Below are 25,437 nucleotides of genomic sequence, written 5' to 3'. Positions count from 1 at the left end.
TATGTTTGATCCCATGAAAATGGGATGATTTTAAGAAAGGTTCCAGTTCCCCAGCAGTTAAGTCTCTTTGTTTAACATCTAAAACTAAATATTTAATCTAAAAATACACCAGTGAAGCATTATTTCTTTGTTTTTATGTGTATTTGGAGAGGGGGAAAATCGTGTCTATTCAGCACAAACCTTAAACTAAGAGCCATTCAAAAAGAGCACTTACCTTGGATGCACAAGATTAAAAGGTACACTTTTATTTTGTTCTTTTAATGACATTATACGGTATTAAAAATAAACATACACATAAAAAGTATCATTAAAAAACATTGCATTATAAAAAAAAGAGTTACATTTTCTTGTTCTTAAAGAAGTTACTGGTATTTTAACAGAAGAGCTCTGAAGTGACATAAAAATTGTTTCCTCTTCTTTGTTTTAAGACAAATACCACAAATAAGTAGTCCACTACATTTAAAACTCAGTCTGATTTAATGATGCTTTCTAACATTAGCTGCTTATTAAGTAACTACAAGTGTACTCACTTACTGAAGTGAACTTTCTGGTAAATCTCCTCATATGAATTTGAATCAAAATCCTTTCTAAGCATTTCATATGTGTTTGTGACTGCAGGCATGTGCATGTCAGGCCTTGACACAGGCTTCTTTGCAGCTCTTCTCAGTATCAAACTTGTTGTCATTCCCTAAGCAGCCTCCAAACCAGAACTGAGCACAGGAATTCGCCGTGGGATCGTAGTACCACTTCACCACATATTCCCGACACGGCCCTGGATCCAGGGTCTGGGTGCAGCGCTCAGCTAGAGACCACAAAAAAAAGTGTTATCAGAGACTACACCTGTGCTTGCAGCCCTGTGGGGACTCTTATTCTTTTGCTGTGTTCAGTTACTGGTAAATATGTTTTCTTTTTTTGTTTAATGGGACAAGGACAGAGGGGCAAAATAAATCATTGAAACATGGTTTAAAGTTTCCTGTATTGTAATATATTAAGCACTCTGCAGAACTAATGACATCTGGGAGAGAAACTGAAAATGGCACTAGACTCAAAAAGTGGGACCTAACAGTTTCTAAGAGATCAACAATGTGACTTTCATCATGTAGACAGGAATTACATTAGAGGATTGTTTTGATTGATCCTCTGATGACCATCAATGTTCATAGCAAGGTTTACACCAATCCAAATAAAAGCTGCTGGACAACACTGACCAATACTTTTGGCCCTACAAGGCAGTTCAATTCTTACAAGACTCATGAGATCATGATTATGAGAGAATCCCTCAGTGTTCTGTTTGAAAGTGGTTATTAGGGTTGATTCCAGTCAAGTTTTAGCTGCCTAAATCATCCAGTTGACTGAGTGATACCTATCCCCAAGTGACAGCTGTTTGAAAAGGCAGCCTTTTTCAAGCAATTTAAAAGCTTAATTTTACAATTTTATTGCTCTGAAGCATCACAGCAGTAAGAAGAATGCAAAGCAATCCTCTAATGTAATTCCTCTGTCTACATGATTCTAGTGCCATTTACGTTTGTACAGAAATGTCTTTCAAAAATAAGATATGAATCCTATAAAGTTTCAAATGCATGTTTAAATTGTGTGACAGTTCTTGCTCACAGCCACTGACGGATATTCTAGGTTTGAAAAGTGAATGCTCAACTTTCCTAAACCTGCATTCTTTGTAATCTCCAGCAGGGGGCGGCTCTTCTAGATAGGAAAAAAAACTAATTTGCTTCCCTTGATGTGCAAGTTTCTGATGACTTAAGGACTCGATCTAATAGTTTACCCAGTAAATTTCAATTGGATTAAAATGATGCTCATTTTTGTAAATAATTAGTATTTTAAATTAAATCCCTGTAATGGTTAGAAATGATCACAAAGCGGGGCATGCTTTAGCGTGGGCTGTACTTGTAATTAACCAGTTCTTCAGTCCCAGTAAGCATTTGCTTTTGATCTCTGATAATGATTACCAAGAGGTCAAGAGCAAAAATACTCAGCTCAAAGATTTACAATCTCATTAACCAATGGGTGAAGTCACTGTGGCCATGTCCAGCCTTTACAGTGGCTTGCAAAAGTATTCGGCCCTCTTGAACTTTTCCACATTTTGTCACATTACAGCCACAAACATGAACCAATTTTATTGGAATTCCACATGAAAGACCAACACAAAGTGGTGTACACGTGAGAAGAGGAACAAAAATCATACAGGATTCCAAACATTTTTTACAAATAAATAACTGAAAAGTAGGGTGTTCATAATTGTTCAGCCCCCTGAGTCAATACTTTGTAGAACCACCTTTTGCTGCAATTACAGCTGCCAGTCTTTTAGGGTCTGTCTCTACCAGCTTTGCACATCTAGAGACGAAACTCTTGCCCATTCTTCTTTGCAAAACAGCTCCAGCTCAGTCAGATTAGATGGACAGCGTATGTCAGATCTTGCCACAGATTCTCGATTGGATTTAGATCTGGACTTTGACTGGGCCATTCTAACACATGGATATGTTTTGTTTTAAACCATCCCATTGTTGCCCTGGCTTTATGTTTAGGGTCGTCGTCCTGCTGGAAGGTGAACCTCCGCCCCAGTCTCAAGTCTTTTGCAGACTCCAAGAGGTTTTCTTCCAAGATTGCCCTGTATTTGGCTCCATCCATCTTCCCATCAACTCTGACCAGCTTCCCTGTCCCTGCTGAAGAGAAGCACCCCCAGAGCATGATGATGCTGCCACCACCATATATGACTGTGGGGATGGTGTGTTCAGAGTGATGTGCAGTGTTAGTTTTCCACACATAGCGTTTTGCATTTTGGCCAAAAAGTTCCATTTTGGTCTCATCTGACCAGAGCACCTTCTTCCACATGTTTGCTGTGTCCCCCACATGGCTTGTGGCAAACTGCAAACGGGACTTCTTATGGTTTTCTGTTAACAATGGCTTTCTTCTTGCCACTCTTCCATAAAGGCCAACTTTGTGCAGTGCACGACTAATAGTTGTCCTATGGACAGATTGCCCCACCTGAGCTGTAGATCTCTGCAGCTCGCCCAGAGTCACCATGGGCCTCTTGGCTGCATTTCTGATCAGCGCTCTCCTTGTTCGGCCTGTGAGTTTAGGTGGACGGCCTTGTTCTGGTAGGTTTACAGTTGTGCCATACTCCTTCCATTTCTGAATGATGGCTTGAACAGTGCTCTGTGGGATGTTCAAGGCTTGGGAAATCTTTTTGTAGCCTAAGGCTGCTTTAAATTTCTCAATAACTTCATCCCTGACCTGTCTGGTGTGTTCTTTGGACTTCATGGTGTTGTTGCTCCCAATATTCTCTTAGACAACCTCTGAGGCCGTCACAGAGCAGCTGTATTTGTACTGACATTAGATTACACACAGGTGCACTCTGTTTAGTCATTAGCACTCATCAGGCAACGTCTATGGGCAACTGACTGCATTCAGACCAAAGGGGGCTGAATAATTATGCACACCCCACTTTACAGTTATTTATTTGTAAAAAAAAATAATAATCTTGTATCATGTATGATTTTTGTTCCACTTCTCACGTGTACACCACTTTGTGTTGGTCTTTCACGTGGAATTCCAATAAAATTGATTCATGTTTGTGGCTGTAATGTGACAAAATGTGGAAAAGTTCAAGGGGGCCGAGTACTTTTGCAAGCCACTGTGTATTCACTGTACGTCCGAAAGCTTGTTTGTTGGATTAACGTGAGTAACGCTTATTTGATTTCTTGCCAACAGAGCCAGGAGATTTACCGGTTCCAGGAAACCTTGAAGTGATGATGAGATTCCAGGAAGTCAGATCTCCCAACTCAGAAATAGTGCATCAGATAAAGTCACAGACTGAACTCAAAAGACATCTGTCTTCTCATCAAAACAGGAACAAACCTTACATGTAGGCTGACTTTAAGATAAAAATGATTAGAATTTGTAAAAACACATTAGCTACTACTGAGATGCACAGAAGAGGCTTTATCTATCATTTTAGGTGCCACCTTTATTTCTCCATCTTACAGTCTCTGCTGCAGACGGTCAGCAGTTACCTGATAGGAAGTTGTCAGAGGGCAGCAGGGGCGGAGTTGGTACCGGTGGTATCTTCTCCTCAGGCGGAGTCTTCAGAGTAGGACCAGCTGGCCCGATGGCTCCGGTCATCACCACATCATGTGTGGGGTTGTTCACATCAAACTGTGGGAGGAACTCTGTTACCGGCCTGAAGGGCTCCCTGTCGAAGAACGGAAGCCTCTGAGTTTCTAAGGTGGTCCTACTGTTCATCGTCGGCCTCTTTCTAGAGGTGGACTCACCGTCAGGGTGTAAACCAGGAGGGCCGGGCTGAAACAGGCACAGAAAAATATTTAATCTGTTTAGTTTATCTTACTGTAGAGAGGTTCAGAGGTCACCAGGCGACACCTGAGCTAGTCATAGTCACTGAGTGAAATCTGTGGGAAGTGGTGCAGAGCTTCAGAGCAGCTGAAGACAACAGATTAACATGAGAGCTCAGAGATTCACATACATTTTACTAAGAGTCTTTAACTTTGAGGGAAACAATCACCAGCCATTTGAGTTATTTAAGAATGTGGTCCACATTTTGTTTTTTTTAATTTTGATATAAATATTAACAGAAGAAAATATTCTTTGGGTCTTTAAGCAGTTATTCTTAACTCATTGATGACCCCAAGAGGAATGTGTTAAGCACTGTGGTGCTTTCAGCTTGAGCATGTTGGCATATTTAGACAAATGGCAACATTTGCTGAGTTTTCTGAATTGGTAAATGTTTTGATATTTCACCTGAATAAAGAAAAATCTGACCTGCTGTTGGCGCTAGAGAAAAAGTCACCAAACTGTGAAGATGATTTTAGTGTCCTTTCGATATTGCAACAGAGTCTGAGCGCAAAGAACAAAGTTTAAAAAACCAGCACGTTTTCACCATTTTCTGGACTCTCCTGAAGTCTCCTGTGAAAGTGGGAGTGTCCGTGTCTGTCCTGTATGGCGGTTCTCGAGCGTTGCTGGAGACTTCTGGGATTCCTGGAGGAAGCCCCGAGCTCGGGATGGAGCTGAACAAGCGTCTCTCTCCGTTTTCACAGATATGACTCAAAAGTTTTTTCTCCAGAGCTGCAAACACCAGAAGACAAATGGACAGTTCTACTCTGCATTTAACAACACAGCAGTTTTTCTGAGGGATTATTTCTGATTCAAAGCACAAAAATACAAGATGTTCCCCAGTTTCAGGTTCATCATATTTACTTTCAGGTTCAGGTGCAGATTGAGGATATTCTAGAAAACAGGAAAATGAGACATCTATGCTCGCTTCACTTCTTTATAATGATAAGTGTTCAGTCTCGCTTAACAAGCGGCGTTTCAGATGCCAAAAACATGTTAGTACTGTGTGGAAAATTAAACTCATGAATCTCTGGATAAGACGCATGACTTATCCAAACTCCAATAGGAAGGAAAACTATTTATATTTTTTAAGTTTGGTTGGTTTTGAATTGATTACAGTTTTTCTTACGGGAATTGGTTTGCCTTGTTTATTGGTTTGCTGCGTTAGTTGTGCTCTCCTTGTGTTAGAATCAAGCAGGATGACAGCTGCAGGTTTTCAGTTGGTTACAGTAAAATGGTTCTTTCTAAAGCCACTTTATTGTATTATACTAGGCTTTTTACTTAGCATTTTTGTTGCATTTTAATCGGACAAAACTATCAGATCATAAAGCCTGTGTCCAGTGTTGGGGAGTAACGGAATACATGTACCGCCGTTACGTATTTAAAATACAAAATATGAGTAACTGTATTCCGTTACAGTTACCGTTTAAAAAGGTGGTATTTAGAATACAGCTACTTTGTTGAAATAAATGGATTACACGGCGGTACTTCCCTGTTTCATATTGTGGCGGGTCAGGACTGTTTGGGTTTTGTTTGACAGCTACGTTCTGTTGTTCCAGGTGGCAGCGTTACGGTTGCCATGGTTACAAGGTGACGCTCTCTCTCTGCTTGTTTCCTGGGTGAGAGAGGCCTTTTTGTTGTTGTTGTTGTGCTAAGCTAATAGGCAGAATGCTACCGTATAGCTCTAAAGAATGTAGCATCATAGGCAGTGTAGTCCGTGCTGCAGGGAGAATGGACTGCCATACCCGTTATGTGTCTGTGAGCGAGGGAGGGAGAAAAGGGAAAAGTACGAGCTGTCATCTAGCAAAAACGGGAGCTGGAAGCATGTAAATATAATCACTGCAGCCAAGAAGAGAGCCTGAGGAGCCCAGTTGTAAGTAAGCTATTAAGACTCGACTGTACACCGTGTTCATGTTTTCCTCCAAAAACAATAAGTTCCGTTGGAGCAGCCTTTCAACGCCTCTCTCTGTCTCTCGCTAGCAAAGTTGACCCAGACAACAAAGTGAAGCTAGTTTTCGGCTATGAGCCGACACAGAACCCACCGTATTAGCCAGAGGTCCCTTTACTACGGTTCGGAGCCGCGGACCTTCAGTAACAGTAATAAATCACAGCAATAGTACATTCATGTAGTTGTAAACAGCATGATAATATATTAAGTAATCCAAAGTATTCAGAATACGTTACTCTCATTGAGTAACGTAACGGAATACGTTACAGAATACATTTTGAGGCATGTATCCTGTATTCTGTAATGGAATACATTTTAAAAGTAACCTTCCCAACACTGCTTGTGTCAAGGCCAGATTATAAAATAGTCACCTGCAAGTGTTGTGAATTCATCGATCAGGTACAAGTGATCACTGTCGGGGTCAGTGGCCATGAAGTTGAGCTCCTTCTTGAACTCTTTGTACAGTGGATCGCTTTTGTTCACCACTCCGATCACAAACATCTCAATGTTGCTTCTCTGGGCTTCTGTCACGGCGCTCTCCAGACTGACCGAGTCCCTCTTATCGGCCTGTCCGTCGGTGATGATGATCGACACCTTCCTCACACCTGGCCGGGCTGCCTTGAACACCTGGTTGGCCTGTTGGATGGCACTGCCTGTGAATGTACCCTCGCCCAGGTAGGTCATGGAATGCACAGCAGACTTGATCTCATCGAGGCTGGCTTCCTGTCTGAGGCTGACCACCACCATGTTTATGTGGCTGTAGAGGACCACGCCAACACGAGTGATGTCCCGGCTGACCGAGGTGTGGTCGATCAGGGCGTTCACAAAGTCTTTGATCACGTTGAAGTTTTCCGGGCCGACGCTCTCTGAGCTGTCGATCACAAAGACGAGCTCCAAGGGTGTCTGACGGCACGTCACTGCACAACCTGATGACATGGAGCAAAAACCAGAGGAGCAAATAAAGTTTAATGACTAAAGAGGAAACTAATCCTCAGTGACTGATTTAAGGAAAACTAAGATTCACAAACTTAATTTTGTGACTTACTGCAGATGGATTTTACTATTTTGATGATTTCATCCCTCTGTGAAAGAGAGTACAATATTTTAGAGGTGGTTCAACACATTTTTTTATTTGTCTTTTTAATCTATTAACATATGTTATTGGATTAGTTGGGGACCCTATTATACATTTCCATAACATCTAACATGCACTGTTACTGTTGTGGATGCTGATGTTAAATATGGCAACACAAACAAATAATATCTGTGAGTGTCAAGCTCAGGTTTTTAACTCTGAGCTTCATGCCTTTTTTTCTAAACCCTGGATATGTATGATGTGAGAAAGAGCAGATATCCTTAATGTCAGTCACAGAAGCCACACCCACCTGTTATTTAAATCTCCGCATGCGGAGTATAACTCAATAATTTCTGAAGACACAGATGATGCATCAATGACAACAGACATGACATTATGTTAAATACAGCATAAAATGAGCTGGCAGGAGGTGGGTTACAAAGTGTTTTGCAGATCTGCAGCAACAGCACGCAGGCTAAAAAACCTTAAATAGTGTCCCTATATAAGATTATACAGTTGGCTGTCTAGACGATTATCAGCAAACCATTAGCTCATGTGGGTAGTACCAGCGTCTAATAAAAAAATAATCTGAGATTTAATTGGTTTAGAGCTATTTTAAGTGTACTCATACTTACTGTAAGTCCAGGTTCCCCCTTCTGTCCTGTTTTGCCCTGTCATTTAAAACAAGTCATTATTTAGGAAAACACTATAGCATTTTCTGACTTAAATTGTTCTGTTAACCTACAGTTACAGAATGACTTCTTAATTCATCAAGACTTTCTTCAGAGAAGGAAATAAAAGTTAGTATTATGTCTGGCAAAAATATATGAGTACCAGAGGTCCGATGACGCCCGGCTCTCCAGGTTCCCCTCTGTCTCCCTTATTGCCTTTCTCACCTCTGAACCCTCGGTCCCCCTGCAGGAGGAAAAGAACAATAATTTTTTTCAGTGTATAAATGACAAAGTAAAGCCGTTATAGCAAACGATGTCCCATCATTCATATATTGGCCACAATCGCATTTTTCTGCCCAACATGATCTTTTGCATTTATTGTTGCTTCTGTATGTTTGAGGTGATGACAGTGCATAGATTATCTTTCACCTTTATTTGAGAGTTGACCTTAGTTTACATAATAATTCCTCACTTTGCGAACATCACAGTACCTTATCACCCTGCAGACCTTGTCCTGGAGGACCTCTGGGGCCGGGCATCCCCTGAAATCCAGACTCGCCCTGTAAACGTTCAGCAGAGTTCATGTTGTCACTCATCCCTGTGTGACCTTTCAGACCTTTATGGTTAATGTTAGTGAGATAATGACTTCTAAATTCATGGCAACAATAGTTTCCATACCTGTCTCTAAAAAACTGCATAGATCCACTGAAAAACGTACTGACCCTATCAGATCTTCATTCAAAACAACTTCTCTTGCTGCTAATGACCACAGCATAAAAGGAGGGAATGTAGGTTCATATGTCTTAGCTAAAATCCAACCAAACCTGTTAGAAAACTCATTATTTAGTTTGCTAGACTCATTGGAAACACAGCAATTCTTTTATCACTGTGTTACCAGAGTGTAGCAAACATGAATTCCCTAAATCAGCTCATTATTACTTAAAATGTACTTATAGAAACATTCAATAATTCAGCTGCAAGTGAATAAATGTGAGTGTCATGTGACAATGGTACCTTTTGTCCTTGTAACCCTTCTCCAGGTAACCCCTGTGGACCAGGTGGTCCTATTTGGCCAGCTGAACCCTGCAGGAGAAGAAAACTTTATATCTACTTTAGACAACAAAAATACAACAAAATCCATTGTTTTCTACATTTCTGATTACCTTTGGACCAGGTAACCCGATTCCTGGTGGCCCAGCAGGTCCAGGAGGCCCAGGCAAGCCTCTTTCTCCCTGAACGTAAGTTATTAAATATTTATGGATACTTGCAATAATGATAATAGCTTTATTTGTGCATATTTGTGTTCGTTTTTAAAACAAACAGTTACAAAATGCTTCATATAAGTGTACATGCTCCAGCATACAGACAGACATGCAGTCTTGAATTCTTATAAACAACAAACAGATTTTCAAAAATAAAAGGAAAAAATGCAATAATGAAAACAATTATTAATTGCACAAATAAAACTGTTTAAAACCAAAATCATCACAGCAACAAGAGCAAAGTCAGAAAAAGTCTTTATTTGTATTTTTTATCAAACAAGAAAGCAGAACCTTTTGGATAATAGGTCAGATAAAAGGTAAGACTTCAATTCAACTTTATTTATATAGCACCAAATCACAACAGCAGTTGCCTGAAGGTGCTTTGAAGAGTAAACAGGGGAACTGTTTATTCCTTTTCAAAATCTGATAAATTATCTATTTAAATGTTCCTAAGAGGTGAAGAGAACTACTCCATAATAATAATTTTAAAAAGCCAGTATTTTTACTTACCTTTGTTCCAGGTAAACCAATCCCATCTGGTCCAGTCTCTCCCATCAGGCCAGGAGGCCCGGGAAGTCCCTAAGAATATTTTTTTCAATTGACATTGAAACCTGAGTGTGATTACTTGGAGTCTTGTGCTGATAAAAGAGGCTGTAATCTGGTTTAATACTCACTGGGGGGCCAGTGAAACCTTCTCCTTTTAGTCCAGGTGGCCCAAGGGGGCCCTGTGGCCCTCTGTCACCCTACAAACCAAAACTTAATTGTACTCACATACTTTACTGGGGAGGATAACTGACGAGTAAACCGGAAGTGAACTGACCTTGGATCCAGGTGAACCAATTCCTGGGTCTCCCACAGCTCCGGGTGGACCTTGTGGACCTGGTTCTCCCTGACAAAACCCAGAAGTAAAGCTGTTACTATTACTGAAAGTCACACCAACTTTAGTTATGCAGCCTTGATTTACCTTGGCCCCCGCTATACCCCTGCCAGTAAATCCAGTTGGACCTGGTAGCCCCATAATTCCTGGTTGCCCCTGGAGGAGAAAGCACTTATTAGAAAGATAACGGTACACAAAGCCATTTAAAAATAATTCCCTGAATGCATGATAATATCTAATCATGGCCTTTTTTTAGAACCTGATGGATACCGTGGTATCAGTCCTACACTTTAACCGAACAATTTCAAATTTTGTAAATTTTTTAATACATTTTTATATTTTCTCTCTTTCCTCACTGCTGCTTGCACCCTGGATGGTCCGGTAACACGTCCAGATTAAACCTATACCTCGTACATGTTCCAGGCACCTCTACCACTCTGAAGTTGAACAAAATAGATGGCTGGAAGGAAGGACGGATGTGCTGTTTGTGTAACTGTAGCAGCAGATTTCTGGGTTTTTTTTGTTTTTTCATTTAAGAATTTACTAGTTCACTAATTAACCTTCTGGTTTGCAGGTAGGTCCATGTTGGAAATAAGGTGCTTCTTAAAGCCTGTTTTTGTTTTTTCTGAGTTTGGACCAACATTTAAAGCATGTACATTTTATGTAGCAACAATATTACTTTGACTTGATGTACACTCAGTAATGCAAAAACAACTCCAAATAACATCATCAGTGTGAGTGAAATGCTTCTCCCAGTGTCCAGATGAACAGAACCAGATTTCTGGGAACATCACTTTGACTGCTGTGTAAAATTATTATGACATTTTTTTCTAAAATGCTTCTGGTAAACACACACATACCTTTGGGCCCATTGGCCCCACAGGACCGACTGCACCTTGCTGGCCTCTGGACCCCCGGTCCCCTTTGTCTCCCTGTCAGAATAACACAAAACAACCTGTAAACAATCTTCCAGATTGTGGCTAAGTGCTTATAACCTCTAGAACAAAATATGGAGATCTGAGACATACTGTTACCTTCTCTCCTGGGACACCTTTACCAGGAGCCCCATCAGCTCCCCGGAGCCCCGGTAACCCAAGGTCCCCCTGATCAGTAAATGACACAGTGGACAGACAGACTGGTAAAATGTATTTAAAGTACATTTAACAAACAGAACTGAAACTGACTGACATCAGGCTTCATTACCTTTGGTCCTGGGATTCCATCTTCTCCTGGCTGACCAGGTATACCTGATAACCCCTCAGCTCCAGGGTCACCCTGAAACAGGAAAATGACACAGAAGAGTCCCAGAGGGGTTGAAACTATGCAAATACAATCAGCAACATTAAGAAGATGAATATCTGCGTTATGTCGTCTTTAATTAAGAAGCTATGGCTAGGAGGCAGTTAGCTTGGGTTAGCATGAAGGCTGGAAGCAGGATTGGTGTCCAAATGAAATAAAATGCATCTTCCAGTTCATAAAATATTTCTCTAACTTTGCAGTAATACCACTTAAAGTTAATTGAGGAATATCTAGAAGGAATTGCTGCTATGGTGGCACCCTATTACATCACCACACTCAAATTATCGCCGAGCTCTTTAGAAAGACCCCATTCTTTCAGATGTTTGTAAAAACAGGATGCATAGCTAAGTGCTTGTACATTTGTGTCAATGGGACTGAAAACACAAAAGGTGTGGCCAAACATTCATATAAAGTATTATATGTGGATTTGTGGTCAGTTTTTCTTAATATTACTCTGAATACAGGAAGTAACAGCAGGAGTAGTGCAGCAGTGCAAAGAGGACTTACTTTGGGCCCTGGTTCTCCAACACCTCGCTCACCTGGTAGTCCTGGCTCACCTGAGAGGCCCTGATCCCCCTGAAGGTAATAGTCACATAGTCATTTGGGTATTCAAAAAAAGATGTAAATATTTAGTATCATTTATATGAGTTTCTTTCGTATCAATTTCTTGAAACACTAGAGCACTGCATCTTTAGAAAACATTACTCAGAAACGTAAAGAATATTTGTTTCTCATTATTTTCTGTTATGTATACCTTGGGTTTGCCAGTGAGTGTTAATGGTACGTGGCACAACAAATGATAGACTATATGTAAAATATGGACCTTATTATAACAGTATACAGCATGTGTGTCTTACCTTTGGTCCTGCTATTCCAACACCTGAAGCTCCTTTGGGACCTGGAGATCCAGCTGGACCCTGATCTCCCTGAAGGAAAAAAAGACAGTTGAGTTGAAGGTATGAGACTAATAACTTGGTGGGTGGGTTTGATTTTGTAGCATTGTTGTTAGCGCCTTCTTGCCATCAAGAAGGTCCTCAGTTTGAATCCACCATCCAGGCAGGGCCTTTCTATGTGGAGTTGACCCAAAACACATGGATGGGCTTACGTCAATTGGAGATTGTAAAATTATCCGTAGGTGTGACGTGAATGTGAATGGTTGTCTGTTTAGTGGCCCCTATGCCAGCTGGGATATGCTGTAGTCCCCGTGCAACACTGAACTGGATCAGTGGAAGAAGCTGGATGTTTCTAAATCTATTTTTGATGAGAAAAGTCAGCGTGACAGTATAACATGTCTGCTTTCAGTTTCAGTTTTTATTTCTAAATGAAACATTAATCAGGACTGTGTTGAAGGACTTGAATTCTTTGTTATTGTTAATCTAATGTTTTTTGGATTTCCCAGGCTTAGATTTCACACCTTCATACTCACAGGTGAAGACTTAACTCCAAGAAATGATATTAGAAATAAAACCAGTAGTAATGTGAGATGTAATGTACCACAAAGGAAAATAAAAAAGGCGTTTTGGACTCTTCCCTCTAATAGAGGGTGTTAAACTCATTTTAATTCAGCAGGCGTCAAACGGTTTAGCTTTACTGTGTATTAACAAGGTCAGACGAGTAAAATCATTGCGTAATAAAATATGCTTAAACAAAAAGTCTCTTTAAAGGTTATGACGTGAAAGAGGGTGAAAATGTTCATCCGAGTCAGAGCACGACTAAAGCTGAAAGCCTAAACTAGAATAAAACACAACAGATGAGGCGTTTTGACATAAATATGTGTGATTTCATGTCTCAGTGTCTATTTCAAACTCTCTGCTTACCTGACCGACTGATGCTGGAGAGAAAAACTCCTCAAAACCAATTACTGATAATCTTTCTATGAAATGATGTTACAGTTCACCAGGTGCTTACGATTATTTCAGTTTATATCACATTCATTGAGTCTGTTATTACATGTACATCATAGTTTACTGCTTACAGTGGAAAGCCCTTCACATCAAGAGATTTTCTTTTTTCCTTTTTACGATTCAAAAAACTTTAAATACTTGTAAACATTTCCACTACTGGAAATCATCACAAAAGGATTAGCCGAGCAGTTTGCTGAAAAATAGGAATAATTAATGACTTTTCAATTTTTTACTTAACAAAGCCATCAAGCTGACAAAATGAGACCCTTTGATGGACTCATTCTGGCCCCTGGGCCACATGTTTGACATGTTTACCTTTTCTCCTTGAAGTCCTGGACCAGGAGCACCAACTGGACCTTGATTTCCTGGTGGACCAAAATTGCCCTGAGAAAAAGGAATAGAAGAAATGCAATGATTAAAGATTCAGATCTGTACATGGAGACACCGACAAGGAATTCAGCAGTAAATTTTAGTTAAATCACCTTGTCACCTTTGATCCCAATACCAGGAGGCCCACGACCTCCCTTTGGACCTTCATATCCTCGATCACCCTAAAGAAAATATGAGAAATCTGATTTAAACATAGCTGTATGTAAATTATACAATTAAGAATAGCAATCTTTCAATCCTACCACTTACACTGATCTGTACATTTTTAATACAAAATACAAATTAGTCTGTTTCTTTTCCTAAACTCTTCTTTGGATGCTGGCTGCATTTTGTTCCATGCTCTGTAGAGATGATCCCACACTGCTTTTTAGGTCTGGGCGTTGCATTGTGTGCTTTTCTATTCATATATGTTTTTATTGCACTGGAAGCATACATGGGATCATTCTCATGCTGAGAAAAGACGCTGCTGTCAATAAGAAACTTTCCAGATAGATATTAAATGATGGATCAAAGTCTGCTCAATTCCACTTTAAAAATTATTTTAAAAAGTCTGGCTCCTTGGAAACAAAATATGAAAAAGGTGAGTTGAGACTTTTATGCAGTACTGTATGTAATCAAAGTCTTTTCCCACCTTTGGTCCTGGAAACCCCTCTCCAGGAAGTCCAGGATTTCCTTGTGTTCCAGGTGATCCTTGAGGTCCCTGGAACAAACAGAACGTTAAATAAAAGTCTGTACTTGTGAAGGTTTTAGTAGCTGCAGACCTAAAACAGAAAAGGGTGATTTTAAAAAGAAAAGGAAAAGTCTAGGACTTGCACAAGGTTTATCTGAGCTATCAGGCTTAGCTGAAGGTTTGGCTGATAACCCCGATGTAACAAACAGTCAGATCCCATATGGGACAGGGTGTTTACTGTATTTGCTTCAGCCTCCCAAATGCAAACTGCTTTGCAACCCATCTCACTTTGGCTCCTCTATTCATGCTGTGTGAGTCTTCCTGCTGCCCTCTAGGCTAATAAAGCATTCATTAGCCTCTTCCATGTGCATAAATGTAAGGTTAGGTAAGTCCCAGAACAGAGCTGCGATGTCACTTATGATGGATAAAAATACCTTCTTCTTGTAATTATTGTGGTCTAAGTTAGCTAACAGGGTTACAAATGAAAAGAAATGCCTAAATGATTACACATCACAGTAAAATAACCCACAATAACATCAAAAATCATATGGGAAAAAATACTAGAGAGTTCTAGAGAGTAGAGTTCTAGACATTTGTAGAATAAATGGCACATTGAAGCTGTTTTGGTGGCACAAAGCGGCTCAGCAGCTTACTAAGTTACGTCAGTTTTGTCTAACTTTTATCTCACTTGTCTGTATGTTTATAAATAAAAGCTCACTACGATTCTGTTACTCATAAGATATGAGATCTTAATGCCAAAGATCCTAATCTTCATACTTACCGGGAGTCCTGGTTCACCTATGCCCAGAGGACCTGCTGGACCTGGTCTTCCCTGATTACCCTTGTCACCCTGTAATTAGTAAAAAGTAAAAACAAAATTTCCCATAATTCAGTAATAAAATATATTTTTTATTCAGTGTCTTGCAGTTAGTAGCAGTTCAACTGAGATGATTTAATAGGTATTTGAATTCCTTTCTCACAGAAACAAAACCTCACCGCTGTTTGACTTTCAGCAATGAAATATCTCTCTACATCCTCACTGACATTTTCACTTTGAATTATGATTTTTATAGTAATTGTAATATAAATGTGTCACCTTGGCTCCTGGGAATCCAATACCAATGTCTCCTGGTTGTCCAGGTTCACCGCTGGGTCCTCTGTCTCCCTGAGAGTAATCAAGTTCAAAGGTTTGCATGTTACGTGATGATACAGCAACAACACAGAAAACAGGTTAATAGAATGTAAAATGACGAGATGACAGATGCATGTCCTTCTAATCCAATAAAATCATTCTAATCTATTGTTTTATTCTTTATGGGGACCTGTTATACTCCATATTTTTACTACTGGACCCCCTCTAACATCACACAGAGCCAAGAGTAGAAAAAAAATGTTGGAAACTGAGAATTTACATACACTGCACCTGGTTATGTTCAGTATGAGAATCCATCATTGCAAAAATGCATAAGAGAGGGAAAAAGCAATAAAAGAACAATCTCAGGGATTCTTTCTGGGAAACTTTGCTGTATACACAGCTGTACAGTACAAACAGTTTATTCATGAACAACTAAAGTCCTGCTGTGGTAGAATTCAAAACTAAATAAAGATGAAGATATATATGAGAGAACCATCCAATCCAGGATACTGACAAAGCAGTCTAACTGGGAAACTTTAGTCCAAGCAACAAATGCTGTATATAATGCTTATGGAAATGTTTATTGTTTTTATTACACGTAAACTCAAAGTGCTTGACATAAATGCTGAAGGCCCTGAACGTGAGAAAATACATGAAAGTTCTCTTGTCACCCTGACACTGACTCAGTAAATCAACCTCACTGTTGAAAAAATACACCACTTAGGAATATTCTTCAAACAGCACAGCCAAAAAAATAAATAACAGCAGAGCATGAAGTCAGTCTCTGGATCCAGGAAGACATCTGGGATATTTTCTTGAGAACATCAAGATGATGTCTCCCAATATTTCTTATTTCAGTTTCATAGTGTGTATTTGTGAAGGTAGAATGTCCATTTTTACGCAAATCTATTCAAAACCTTTTTGCAAAAAACAACCAGATAAACTTATCCAATCACATAGCTTATTAAAAAACTGTAGTCAGACATTCAGAGTGTCGGCTATTAAAAAAAATGCTATAAATCACATGTGATTTTATCGGCATAAAGACATCTTTGTTAAAAAGAAATGGGGCAGCTCTGTGGAGATGGAAGCAACACCATCTTATTAGGCTTTGGCACACACTGTAAAGGTCAGTATTATGTCCCTTGCTTTCTTGAGCCAAAGCTGATATGTGAGCGTGCAGATGTTGTCAGGGAAAGTGTCCGCATAGTCCTGCATATGAATGATGGTGTGTCAGAGGTAGCAACATTTTCTTTTTTCGTCTGACCAAATAGTCATGATTTTATTGACATGATAATTTAAATGTTTGGGATACATAACTTTTAGTTCCCTAAACTGAAGAAGACTCGTATGCCTGTCAGTAAAACCTGAATATGGACATCATTTAAGAGTTTGTATGGAAAAAGAATGAGAATGAGCAACAAGTGAGTTCTTGAGCTTTGGGGGACTTTGTAGACTGCTTTTGCTCAATACAAAGCAACATTACGAGCATTATTTTAGAATAAAAATATGAATGTTTAAGTTGATAAGGAACTATTTTATTTAGAGATTAATGTCACAGTATCTCAAAAACAGGGTTTTTATATTTTAAGGATAAATTCACAAAATTCTAGAAACTTTTGTGGAAATATCCACAATTTTACTACATAGTTGTGTAATATAGGTTTTCACAGGACTATATGCACTCCATATAATTTGGAAAAGTCAAACAAGGCTTGACAAGAAGATTCTCTAAAAAGAAAATGGGAGCAGAGTTTAGGTTTGCAAAATTGCATCTAAAAAACAATTTCTGGAACAATATTCTTTGGACTGATGAGACCAAAGTGGAGATGTTGGGCCTTTGGGCTACTTTGAAGCCTAGGCTTATTATTTTGTCGGTTCTCCCCTGGAACCTCTTATTTCCCTAAATTGTCTAAAGCCTGAGGGTCACGCTATGAAGCAAGTTCACTGTAGCCAGACTTTCTTGAAGTTAGCTGGCTTGACCAAACCTAAAACCTCAGAAACATCACAGCAGTGGTTATCAGTTTTCTTTGTTCACCCAGGCTTTCTGCTTTAAGCGCTGAGCATGCTCACATAAATGGGTTGTTTCACATGTCATTTAATTTTATCTGTGGTGTAAAATGGATCAACTGAGAACCAACTACTGCAAACAGACATATTATCCAAGGAAGGGTGAAACAGTCTACTAAAAATATTAAACATATAACAGCGAAAGTCATCACTGGAGCTGCAAAGACACAAGGGTAATGCCGCAGAAAATCATGAATCTTATGAAATCGTGATCATCACCAGCACACAGAGCAATCAAATACATTACATATTACCTCAAATTAATACATTTATTTTACAGCTGGGTGCACATTAGAGCTCTGAAACTTTAAACTTGATGCATTTAAACACTAAAGGTTATTCAGTGAGCTCGGTGCTGACAGTTATGTAGCCTAATAAGGGCTGTTGCCAGAACAAAGAGAAACTTATTCTATTTATTGGGGATCAAATAGTCTACACCTGTAGGCGATCAGTGTTCTAATAAAACATTCAGTAATTTTCTCAATCGCCAGCTGAAAACATGTAAATTTCAGCGAGGATGCAATGCAGTTTGTGCTTTGGTTGTATTGCTTCAGCAGCTGTATCGCACTAAAAACATACCCTCTGTGTATATGTAGTTCAATGTAGATCTTTATTGAAATGTCTGTTAGTGTTTCTTGTGCTCAGGTTCTTGTTTTTTGGTGCCTCGTTTTCTTTGTGACTCTTTAAATCAACTATTAAATCTCCTCTATTGCTCAGATATTTTTGTTCCTGCAATTTGCATTTGGGTGGCACATTAACTCTGTGAAGAGATTTTGTTGCAGTTTTAAAGGCTAGTCCAACCAAGTAGGAATGACAGAAAATCCACTGCATCTTGAGAAACTTACTTTAGAACCCGATGGGCCTTCAGGACCCACCTCCCCTGGTGGTCCTGGCGCTCCCTGCAAAAGAAATACACATTTACTCATTTATAACTTACATAATCTATAACCTTATATTTTACTTCTCAAATGAATCAAACAAAAAGCAGTCATGTATAAATCAAAAAGGAAGCCCCCACACTGTGTTAAAAAATACAACAGGATTAAGATCGACATTCATGTCTTTCATGCCATTCGATTCTCATGCCTAGCTCATGAAACAACAAGGTTATACTGACACTGTGCCAGTAGCACAGAGGAGGAAGAGTGCTGCTGTGCGGCCAGGTCGCTGCACTAATCCCATCACACAAAGTCTGTTCCTGCAAAAGAATAATATCCTGCAAGCCTGGATTCACAGCTTTAGATAGCCCCAATGCTATCAGGATTACCCATAATCCAATATTCACATTCCATTAGTGCAAAGACGAATAAAAGACAAATTCCACTTCCATTTTTCATATTGAAGAGAATACCAACTGTCGGATGTCGACTTTTCAGGAGTCTGAGCGATGAGTTTTGAAAGTAATGGAACTTAAATTTTGACACTGAAAAATAGAAAATTGCTTGTGATTGAAAAAAGTCCAAATTCATTAAAAATCTGTTGTCTTTAAAGATGAATTATACCATCCTCAAATCAGTGGATGACAACTCAGTGACTCCATCTTGTATAAACAGTTGGTTTGGTCGCCTTCCGTGAATTACATGGACATCTTTTTATCCTCTCTTTTCATGATTTCACAAGTGTGTGAATAATGTAGACAAACAGTCAGGAAAGCCTCACAAAAATGTGGGATTTAAACCAGGGCCCAATAATTGTCACAGTTCAGTATAAAACAAAACCAGAACTGAGACTTGTGGCCACTCTTACCTGTGCTCCTTTTGGTCCTTGTGGGCCTGGAGGACCCTCTGGGCCCTGCAACATAAAACCTATGTCACTACATGGATAAAGTCTGGGGTGTTTACTGAAACATCTCAGAAAAAAATGAGCGTACAGTGTCACCCTTTTCCCCAGGAGTGCCACAGTCTCCTCTGTCCCCCTACAAGACCACACGACACAACGTTAGACCCTGCAGATATTTTCTGAGGACACGTTTCAATAGTGAGAACAGAGCAGCTGAAAGGTCACAGTCACTCGCCTTGTTGCCTTTGTAACCTGTGCGGCCCTGCAAACGATTCAAACAGGTTCAAAACCGATGTTTCATCTCTTAACATGCATGCTGTTTGGCAGTTGTGCAAAAACAAGGGACAAATCTGCTTTCTTACCGGTGGACCATCACTTCCAGGTGTGCCATTCAGCCCAGGCTCCCCCTTTAAACAGAAGCCCACAAATTAAACACTGAAATATTTTAGAAAGACTTTCTTTGAGTCACGACTCACCCTCGCTCCTTTTTGACCAGCTGGCCCTCTGAAGCCTGGGTCTCCTTTTCTACCCTGGAAATATTACCAGTTTTAAGATGAAGCAATGATTAAGCTGTAAAGCTAATAGTGTTTTCCACTTATGAAACTTCTCAGTGTTTAGTTGCTGAAAACTCACAGGACTTCCTGGAGGACCTCGCTCTCCTCTTTCACACAGACATACTTGGGCCTGTGGACACTATCAGAGCGAGAAAAATATTGTAAAGTCAGTGCAACCATCAGCCATACTAAAGAGATGTTGACTTCCATTTAAGTCTTACCCCTTCATATGCAACTGCACCCTGTGGAAAAAAACAGAAGATAAAAAAATATGTCAGTTACGCCCATCTTTTATCTACAGTCTGAGTCCCACTGAGGAATGGTACTAATTGCTTGGCAGCAGATGTGTCCACCACTTTAAAGTATTTTAAAGTCAGTACTTTTCCCCTTTACCTTAAGACCTGTTAAAGTTTCCACTATGATCTGACTGGGTCCAAGTGACATCATAGGTGATTCCAAGCCTTCTGGCGAATGCTTTTATGGTGGTCATGTGACCACACAGACGTATCTGAAGCAACACCATACACCAACTATGTCTTTTCTTTTTCCATTTCTGCAAGTGTACTTGGAAGAAATGTAACGGCATTGCTTGTCTGTGTTGTCAGCAGCTGCCCATGTCTGTAACTTGTAACAGGATACTTTCATCATATCTAGATAAAGGATCTAAATATTTCTGTTTGCCATGAACTATGCAAATAATTTAGTAGTGATTTTCAGACTTGTGTGTAGTTTTACTCTTCATGAAATACTATCTGCAGGACACTTGGTACTGCACAGAACCTGAAAATCATCTCTAAAGCTGTGTTCACATCATTATTTCCAGTGAACTAACCCCAACTGGTTTTTGGTTACCCTGTGATATGCTAAAAGACACCTCTACAGCAAACAATGAGAACAAACAACTTTGGGCACAAGATGAAAACTGAAAATCTGTCATTGTTGATGTTAACATTTCATGGTACAACTTTTAAATAATAATTAATCTAATTATGTGAACTCAACCTAAGCTTTTGGGGCACTTGGGTGCCTGGGAGCCAACTCAGCATAGCAGGTAAGTAACCTCTATAAGCTCTATAAGTTCTACATTTGGTAAAACTGGGTACTGTCCTCTGTCATGTAGCTGTCTCTGTTTTGGAAGTGCTAAATGTGATTGAATAAAATTGCACATTAATGAAAAGCAGAACAAGCCATGCCAGTCTCTCAGACTAGCCGTGACCTCCTGCAGATATTTGACATTTCTGGGTGCTGTGGAAAATGCAAAGCAGCCAGGAAAACACCCTCATGCAGACACAACTCTCACAACTGTTACTTAAGACGTGAACCCGCTGTGAGGACAGCATGAGCATGAACAAGACTAAACAGAGGATGAGCCCAATTCCAGACACAGCATCTGATGTCAGTAATTTTAGGAGAGTATGCAGGATGTCAGATACCTGTGTCATATTCTATTAGAAGGAGCTGCTGAATTATAGGTATCAGTAGTACACCTTTGTGTTACAGTGACAGCAGTCACATTCTGGTTTCTTTTATTTTTTTATTTACAGTTAAGGTTTTTAAGACAAACTCTGATTTTCAAGATTGTTAAACTCTTTCAAAAAAGAGAAATTGAGTAATGTAGCATTAAAACATATATCAAAGCACAGGTTAATTTCTTCTGTTTGTACATAAACCTTTAATCTGTCAAACGCTAAACTTTTACCTCTTTTAACACCAACCAGAGAAGAAGTGACTCGTTTAGGGCTTGTTGTGTTTAAACTTCTTCTTTAGGGGTCACCACAGGGGTATTTAGAAATACCGTACACCTGGGCGACTCTCTGATAAGAGGTTATAAAGTTTTATTTTTTATACTTTTATAATATTTGCCTGTCATCCACACAATGCCATAAAGTTAGCATGCAAGCAGTTTGCCTGATAGTTCTAAGATACTTTGACTTATGACCTTTCAGGGTAGAAATGCTCAGCTTGTGTTTACTGCATCCTCTGCTCTATTTACTAAGCAATTTAACCACCTAGTCAATTAAAATAGATTGTTAGCCACACTGTAGCGCTTGTTAACACTCTACTTTGCTGAGGCCAATGGCACAGCCAAGAACAAAGATAGCCCTTAATGGAAATTCATAAACTTTTTCTATGAGTGGTAAAAGAATTGAGGTAAATTAGGTGAAATGATTGGTTTAGTCTTGGTTTTACTATAAAGTTTAATGTGGACAATTGATATTTTAATATAAATGTATTTATTACATAACAATATTATGAAAACTTTCTACTGTATCGTCTTGATGCATGCTCAATCACCCAGACAGGAAATCCCGAAAGGTTGATTCTCTTCGTCTGGACGTGGCATTTTCAGTGCTGTCATCTTATCGCAAGACTGTTCTGGATTCAAACTTTCCAGAGACATTTAAGTTAACTGTATGAATATGTGGCATAGATAAACCTTTGAATAGTCGGTAGAACTCGATAGGTACTACACAGTTCCAGCCCTTTTCCAAAACTTTCAAAGTAAAACAAGAAGTAACCAAGTAGCTGTGGTAGCACTCATATAGTATATTTTTTGTTTCCCTGGCTGAATCTATAGTCAGCGTCTTTATAATAAGCATTTTTTTGTCATTCAGTAAGCTTTGTCAGGTCCTTCAATAACTGAAGTTTATTTCCAAGCACGACGTTTTCCAAAAAAGCATTTCACCACTCTGATGTTTCTCGACTCTGTACTGGCACCTCTGCGCCTGAGCTCGTTTTACTTGAAGCCAACACTCACCATCTCTTTGAGCAGCTTCTCTTCTAGCTGAGAGTCGAGCATACTTTGGACAAACTGCTGAGCAGGTGTGCTGGCGATGGCCCGGAGCTTGGCATTATTCTGCTGGGCAATATCTGATAGCCCAACAGCAAAGAACTTTATGCCATGACCTTTGGCCTCCACAGCAGCTGCAATCACATCAGGGTTACGGGGATGATCGACTCCATCTGTCATTAGCACCGCCACCCTCACGCTGTCCTTTGAGGTCTCATGCACCAGCAGCTGTGAGGCATTGGTGATGGCGTAGGTGGTATAGGTGCCGTGACCGATGTAGTTCATGGTGCTGACTTGACCGTGAAAATAGTCCAGGTCTTTCCAGGCTGAGAATCTGTGCTCTATGGACACAGTGCTGCTGTACTGCAGCGCAGCCATCCGCACCTTCATCGTCCAGCTGGGTACCTGCAGCATGGCGAGCCGGGTGCTGAAGCTCAACACGAAGGTCTTCTGTTTCTCGAACAGTGATATGGTTGCGCTCTCAGAGCTGTCCAGGATGAATGCCACTTCCAGTGAACATGTCAGACCTACTTGAGAAGGAGATCACAAAAACTGACATCAAGCTAGAAGTATTAGAAACAGGACTAATTTCATGATTGGCACTCTGACACCTTTCTAACTTCTGTCCACAAATTCAGTCCCTTCTGCCAGCAGTCGATATGTATCCATTACACTATCAAAAGTGCTCTAATGTCTCAAGCAACACTTCAAACAGCTGCAACAGTAATCATGAATTCATGAAATATTCTGGAATAAACCTGATTCGGGGGAAATACCCACTCCCAAATTCCTAATACCAGATGCCACAGGAGACCTATAAAGGTCTTGTGTCCTGAGCTGTTTTGGCAGCATGAAGGGAAGCTACACAATAAATAATAAATACAGAGACTTAATGTTGTGGCAAGTCAGTGTAAGTGCAGCTTGTGGGGAATTAAGGCAACAGTTTTGAGTAGTTCTACATTACTAAAACTGTCCAGTAAAGGCTCAAGGACCAAGTGAAAGACCCCAAATTGTCAACTTCCAACCTTAGAACTTACAGTTACTTTAGTTGCAGTTCCTCACTTCAGCTGCAATGGGATCAGAGTTAGTGGTGTTTGTTTTTGTACTAAATGAAGTCAAATTGCCACATGTATCCATCCATAATCCATCCATTTTTTTTTACATTTAAAAAAAGACACTTAAAGGAAGGCATTGTGGGTGGATGACTTAAGAAATTCTCGTGTAGTTTTTTTTTACTTAAAATTTGATGACTCAACCATTTCACTGACCTGATTTCACCATCCCTCACTCAACAATTTGTTCCCTCAGTGCAACATAGTGACTTTCACCACCAGCATGTGGAGACCTCATCTAAAAATTACCATTTCTTCCCTCATCTTGCAGCCTGTAGTTGTTTCTGCGCCCTGTCTTTCTCCTTTGGCCTGTGGCCTTGTGTAGGAGAGCCAGCAGCAGAAGGCAGACCCTGACTCCTCTGCTCAGGTTTTCCTTCAGCAACATCCTAAGAATGTTAGGGGGGAAAGCAGTGTATGAACGCACAATGAGTTATTTCATTTTTAATAGGATTCCTTTTACTATCATGGACACTGCTAACCACACCCAGTTGCAGATCCCAAAAAAGGGAGCTGTGTTCTGCAACTGCCGTTTCACAGAAATGGCAGCAATTCTAATGATATTAATTTGCTTAGATGACACCGTTCCTCCTACTGATAATGCACTTTCTCAAATACTTACTATATTACAATGCCAACAATATGTAAATGTGTGTAAAACCAGAATAATCTGTGCAAATATTTTTTTCTGTTAATAAGTTACAAATGCTGCAGAATCTAAACAATATCTTCATATAAAGTTAAACCTCTGCCAGGTGATTGAGAAAAGGACACAGCAACATACCTAGACTGCAGTGCAAAAAAAAACTGTGACACCACGAGGTTCACTACTTTGCAAAAAAGTTTTACAAACAAAGCAAATATATATATTTTTTATTACCTCGAATCTCATTTAGCTGCAGCCAGTGTTTGTAGTCCAGTCAGCTCTTTGAGAGGCATTTCTCCGTGGAACCCGGGGTCCCTATAAACCAGACTGAGATAAACTGAGGACCATCGCATGAGCTGATGTGCTGTGTGTGTGAGAGTGTTTGTAGCCGGGGGCCCTCCCTGGTGGCGCTCCAACATTTTAGTCCAGTGCAGCGCTTCATGCCTGACAGAAGGGATCCCGTGAAAGTCTTTTGTGCGCATTGAGTCCATGCACTGAAATCATTTAGATTTTAGAGATAAATAGCATTTGCAATAGTCATCACTCCAACCCATAAATAATGCATCTAAAAACCACTGCCAACATAAAATAAAGCAAACTACATTAGTTTGCAGGGATAAAATAATTTTAAAGTTGTTTTTTTTTCTCGGCATCTTTTTTTTCTTAACAAACTTGTCAGTTTTCTGGCTATCATGGGCTGGTTACTAAGGAAAATAGCTGGTTGTGCAAAAAAAATCCCAAATGAATTTCGTTCTCTTGCCTTTTCCACTCTCTCCCACTAATGTGAAAAGCAGATGAATTGTGGTCGTATGATACTCTTGTACAGTGCAGAAATCGACCTCATTTCAATAACATTGTCAGTCCGACAACTCAACTCTTATTGCTTAAATATATT

At 39.8% G+C, this 25,437-nt stretch overlaps 1 protein-coding gene and 1 long non-coding RNA gene across 2 annotated transcripts; one reads left to right on the top strand and one right to left on the bottom strand.

Moving 5' to 3' along the window:
- Positions 1 to 223: 223 nt before the first annotated feature.
- col28a1b (collagen, type XXVIII, alpha 1b) lies at positions 224 to 24,898 on the bottom strand. Its single transcript, XM_087848452.1, has 35 exons — positions 24,777 to 24,898; positions 24,149 to 24,285; positions 22,755 to 23,314; positions 20,218 to 20,238; positions 20,076 to 20,135; positions 19,919 to 19,972; positions 19,805 to 19,849; positions 19,678 to 19,704; positions 19,534 to 19,578; positions 19,410 to 19,454; positions 18,509 to 18,562; positions 15,555 to 15,623; positions 15,240 to 15,308; positions 14,420 to 14,488; positions 13,881 to 13,949; positions 13,714 to 13,782; positions 12,352 to 12,420; positions 12,002 to 12,070; positions 11,399 to 11,470; positions 11,230 to 11,298; positions 11,056 to 11,127; positions 10,283 to 10,351; positions 10,139 to 10,207; positions 9,993 to 10,061; positions 9,829 to 9,897; positions 9,220 to 9,288; positions 9,071 to 9,139; positions 8,548 to 8,616; positions 8,220 to 8,300; positions 8,021 to 8,056; positions 7,356 to 7,392; positions 6,682 to 7,236; positions 4,910 to 5,094; positions 4,029 to 4,314; positions 224 to 802 (listed from the first exon to the last, which is right to left on the bottom strand). Exons 2-35 carry the CDS (start codon positions 24,282 to 24,284, stop codon positions 630 to 632), a joined length of 3,579 nt encoding a protein of 1,192 aa, XP_087704578.1. The 5' UTR covers position 24,285; positions 24,777 to 24,898; the 3' UTR covers positions 224 to 629.
- Positions 6,191 to 9,864, top strand: LOC148100586 (uncharacterized). Its single transcript, XR_015719787.1, has 3 exons — positions 6,191 to 6,235; positions 6,854 to 6,985; positions 9,231 to 9,864. It is a non-coding gene; the product is annotated as an uncharacterized LOC148100586 (long non-coding RNA).
- Positions 24,899 to 25,437: the final 539 nt, after the last annotated feature.

This window comes from Neolamprologus brichardi, chromosome 11 (genome assembly GCF_056152115.1).
Source record: "Neolamprologus brichardi isolate AB-2024 chromosome 11, ASM5615211v1, whole genome shotgun sequence".
Taxonomy (NCBI): domain Eukaryota; kingdom Metazoa; phylum Chordata; class Actinopteri; order Cichliformes; family Cichlidae; genus Neolamprologus; species Neolamprologus brichardi.
This window is presented reverse-complemented; position numbering and strand designations above follow the sequence as displayed.

What these genes read in the sequence shown, in the direction of transcription:
- col28a1b (XM_087848452.1), bottom strand. Translation starts at nt 24,284, where the DNA reads ATGTTGCTGAAGGAAAACCTGAGCAGAGGAGTCAGGGTCTGCCTTCTG. An exon ending in CAGGTTACAAAGGCAACAAG is followed by an intron (nt 19,579 to 19,677) that starts GCGAGTGACTGT and finishes GTGGTCTTGTAG; the next exon opens with GGGGACAGAGGAGACTGTGG. An exon ending in AATAGTAAAATCCATCTGCA is followed by an intron (nt 7,237 to 7,355) that starts GTAAGTCACAAA and finishes CCATGTCATCAG; the next exon opens with GTTGTGCAGTGACGTGCCGT.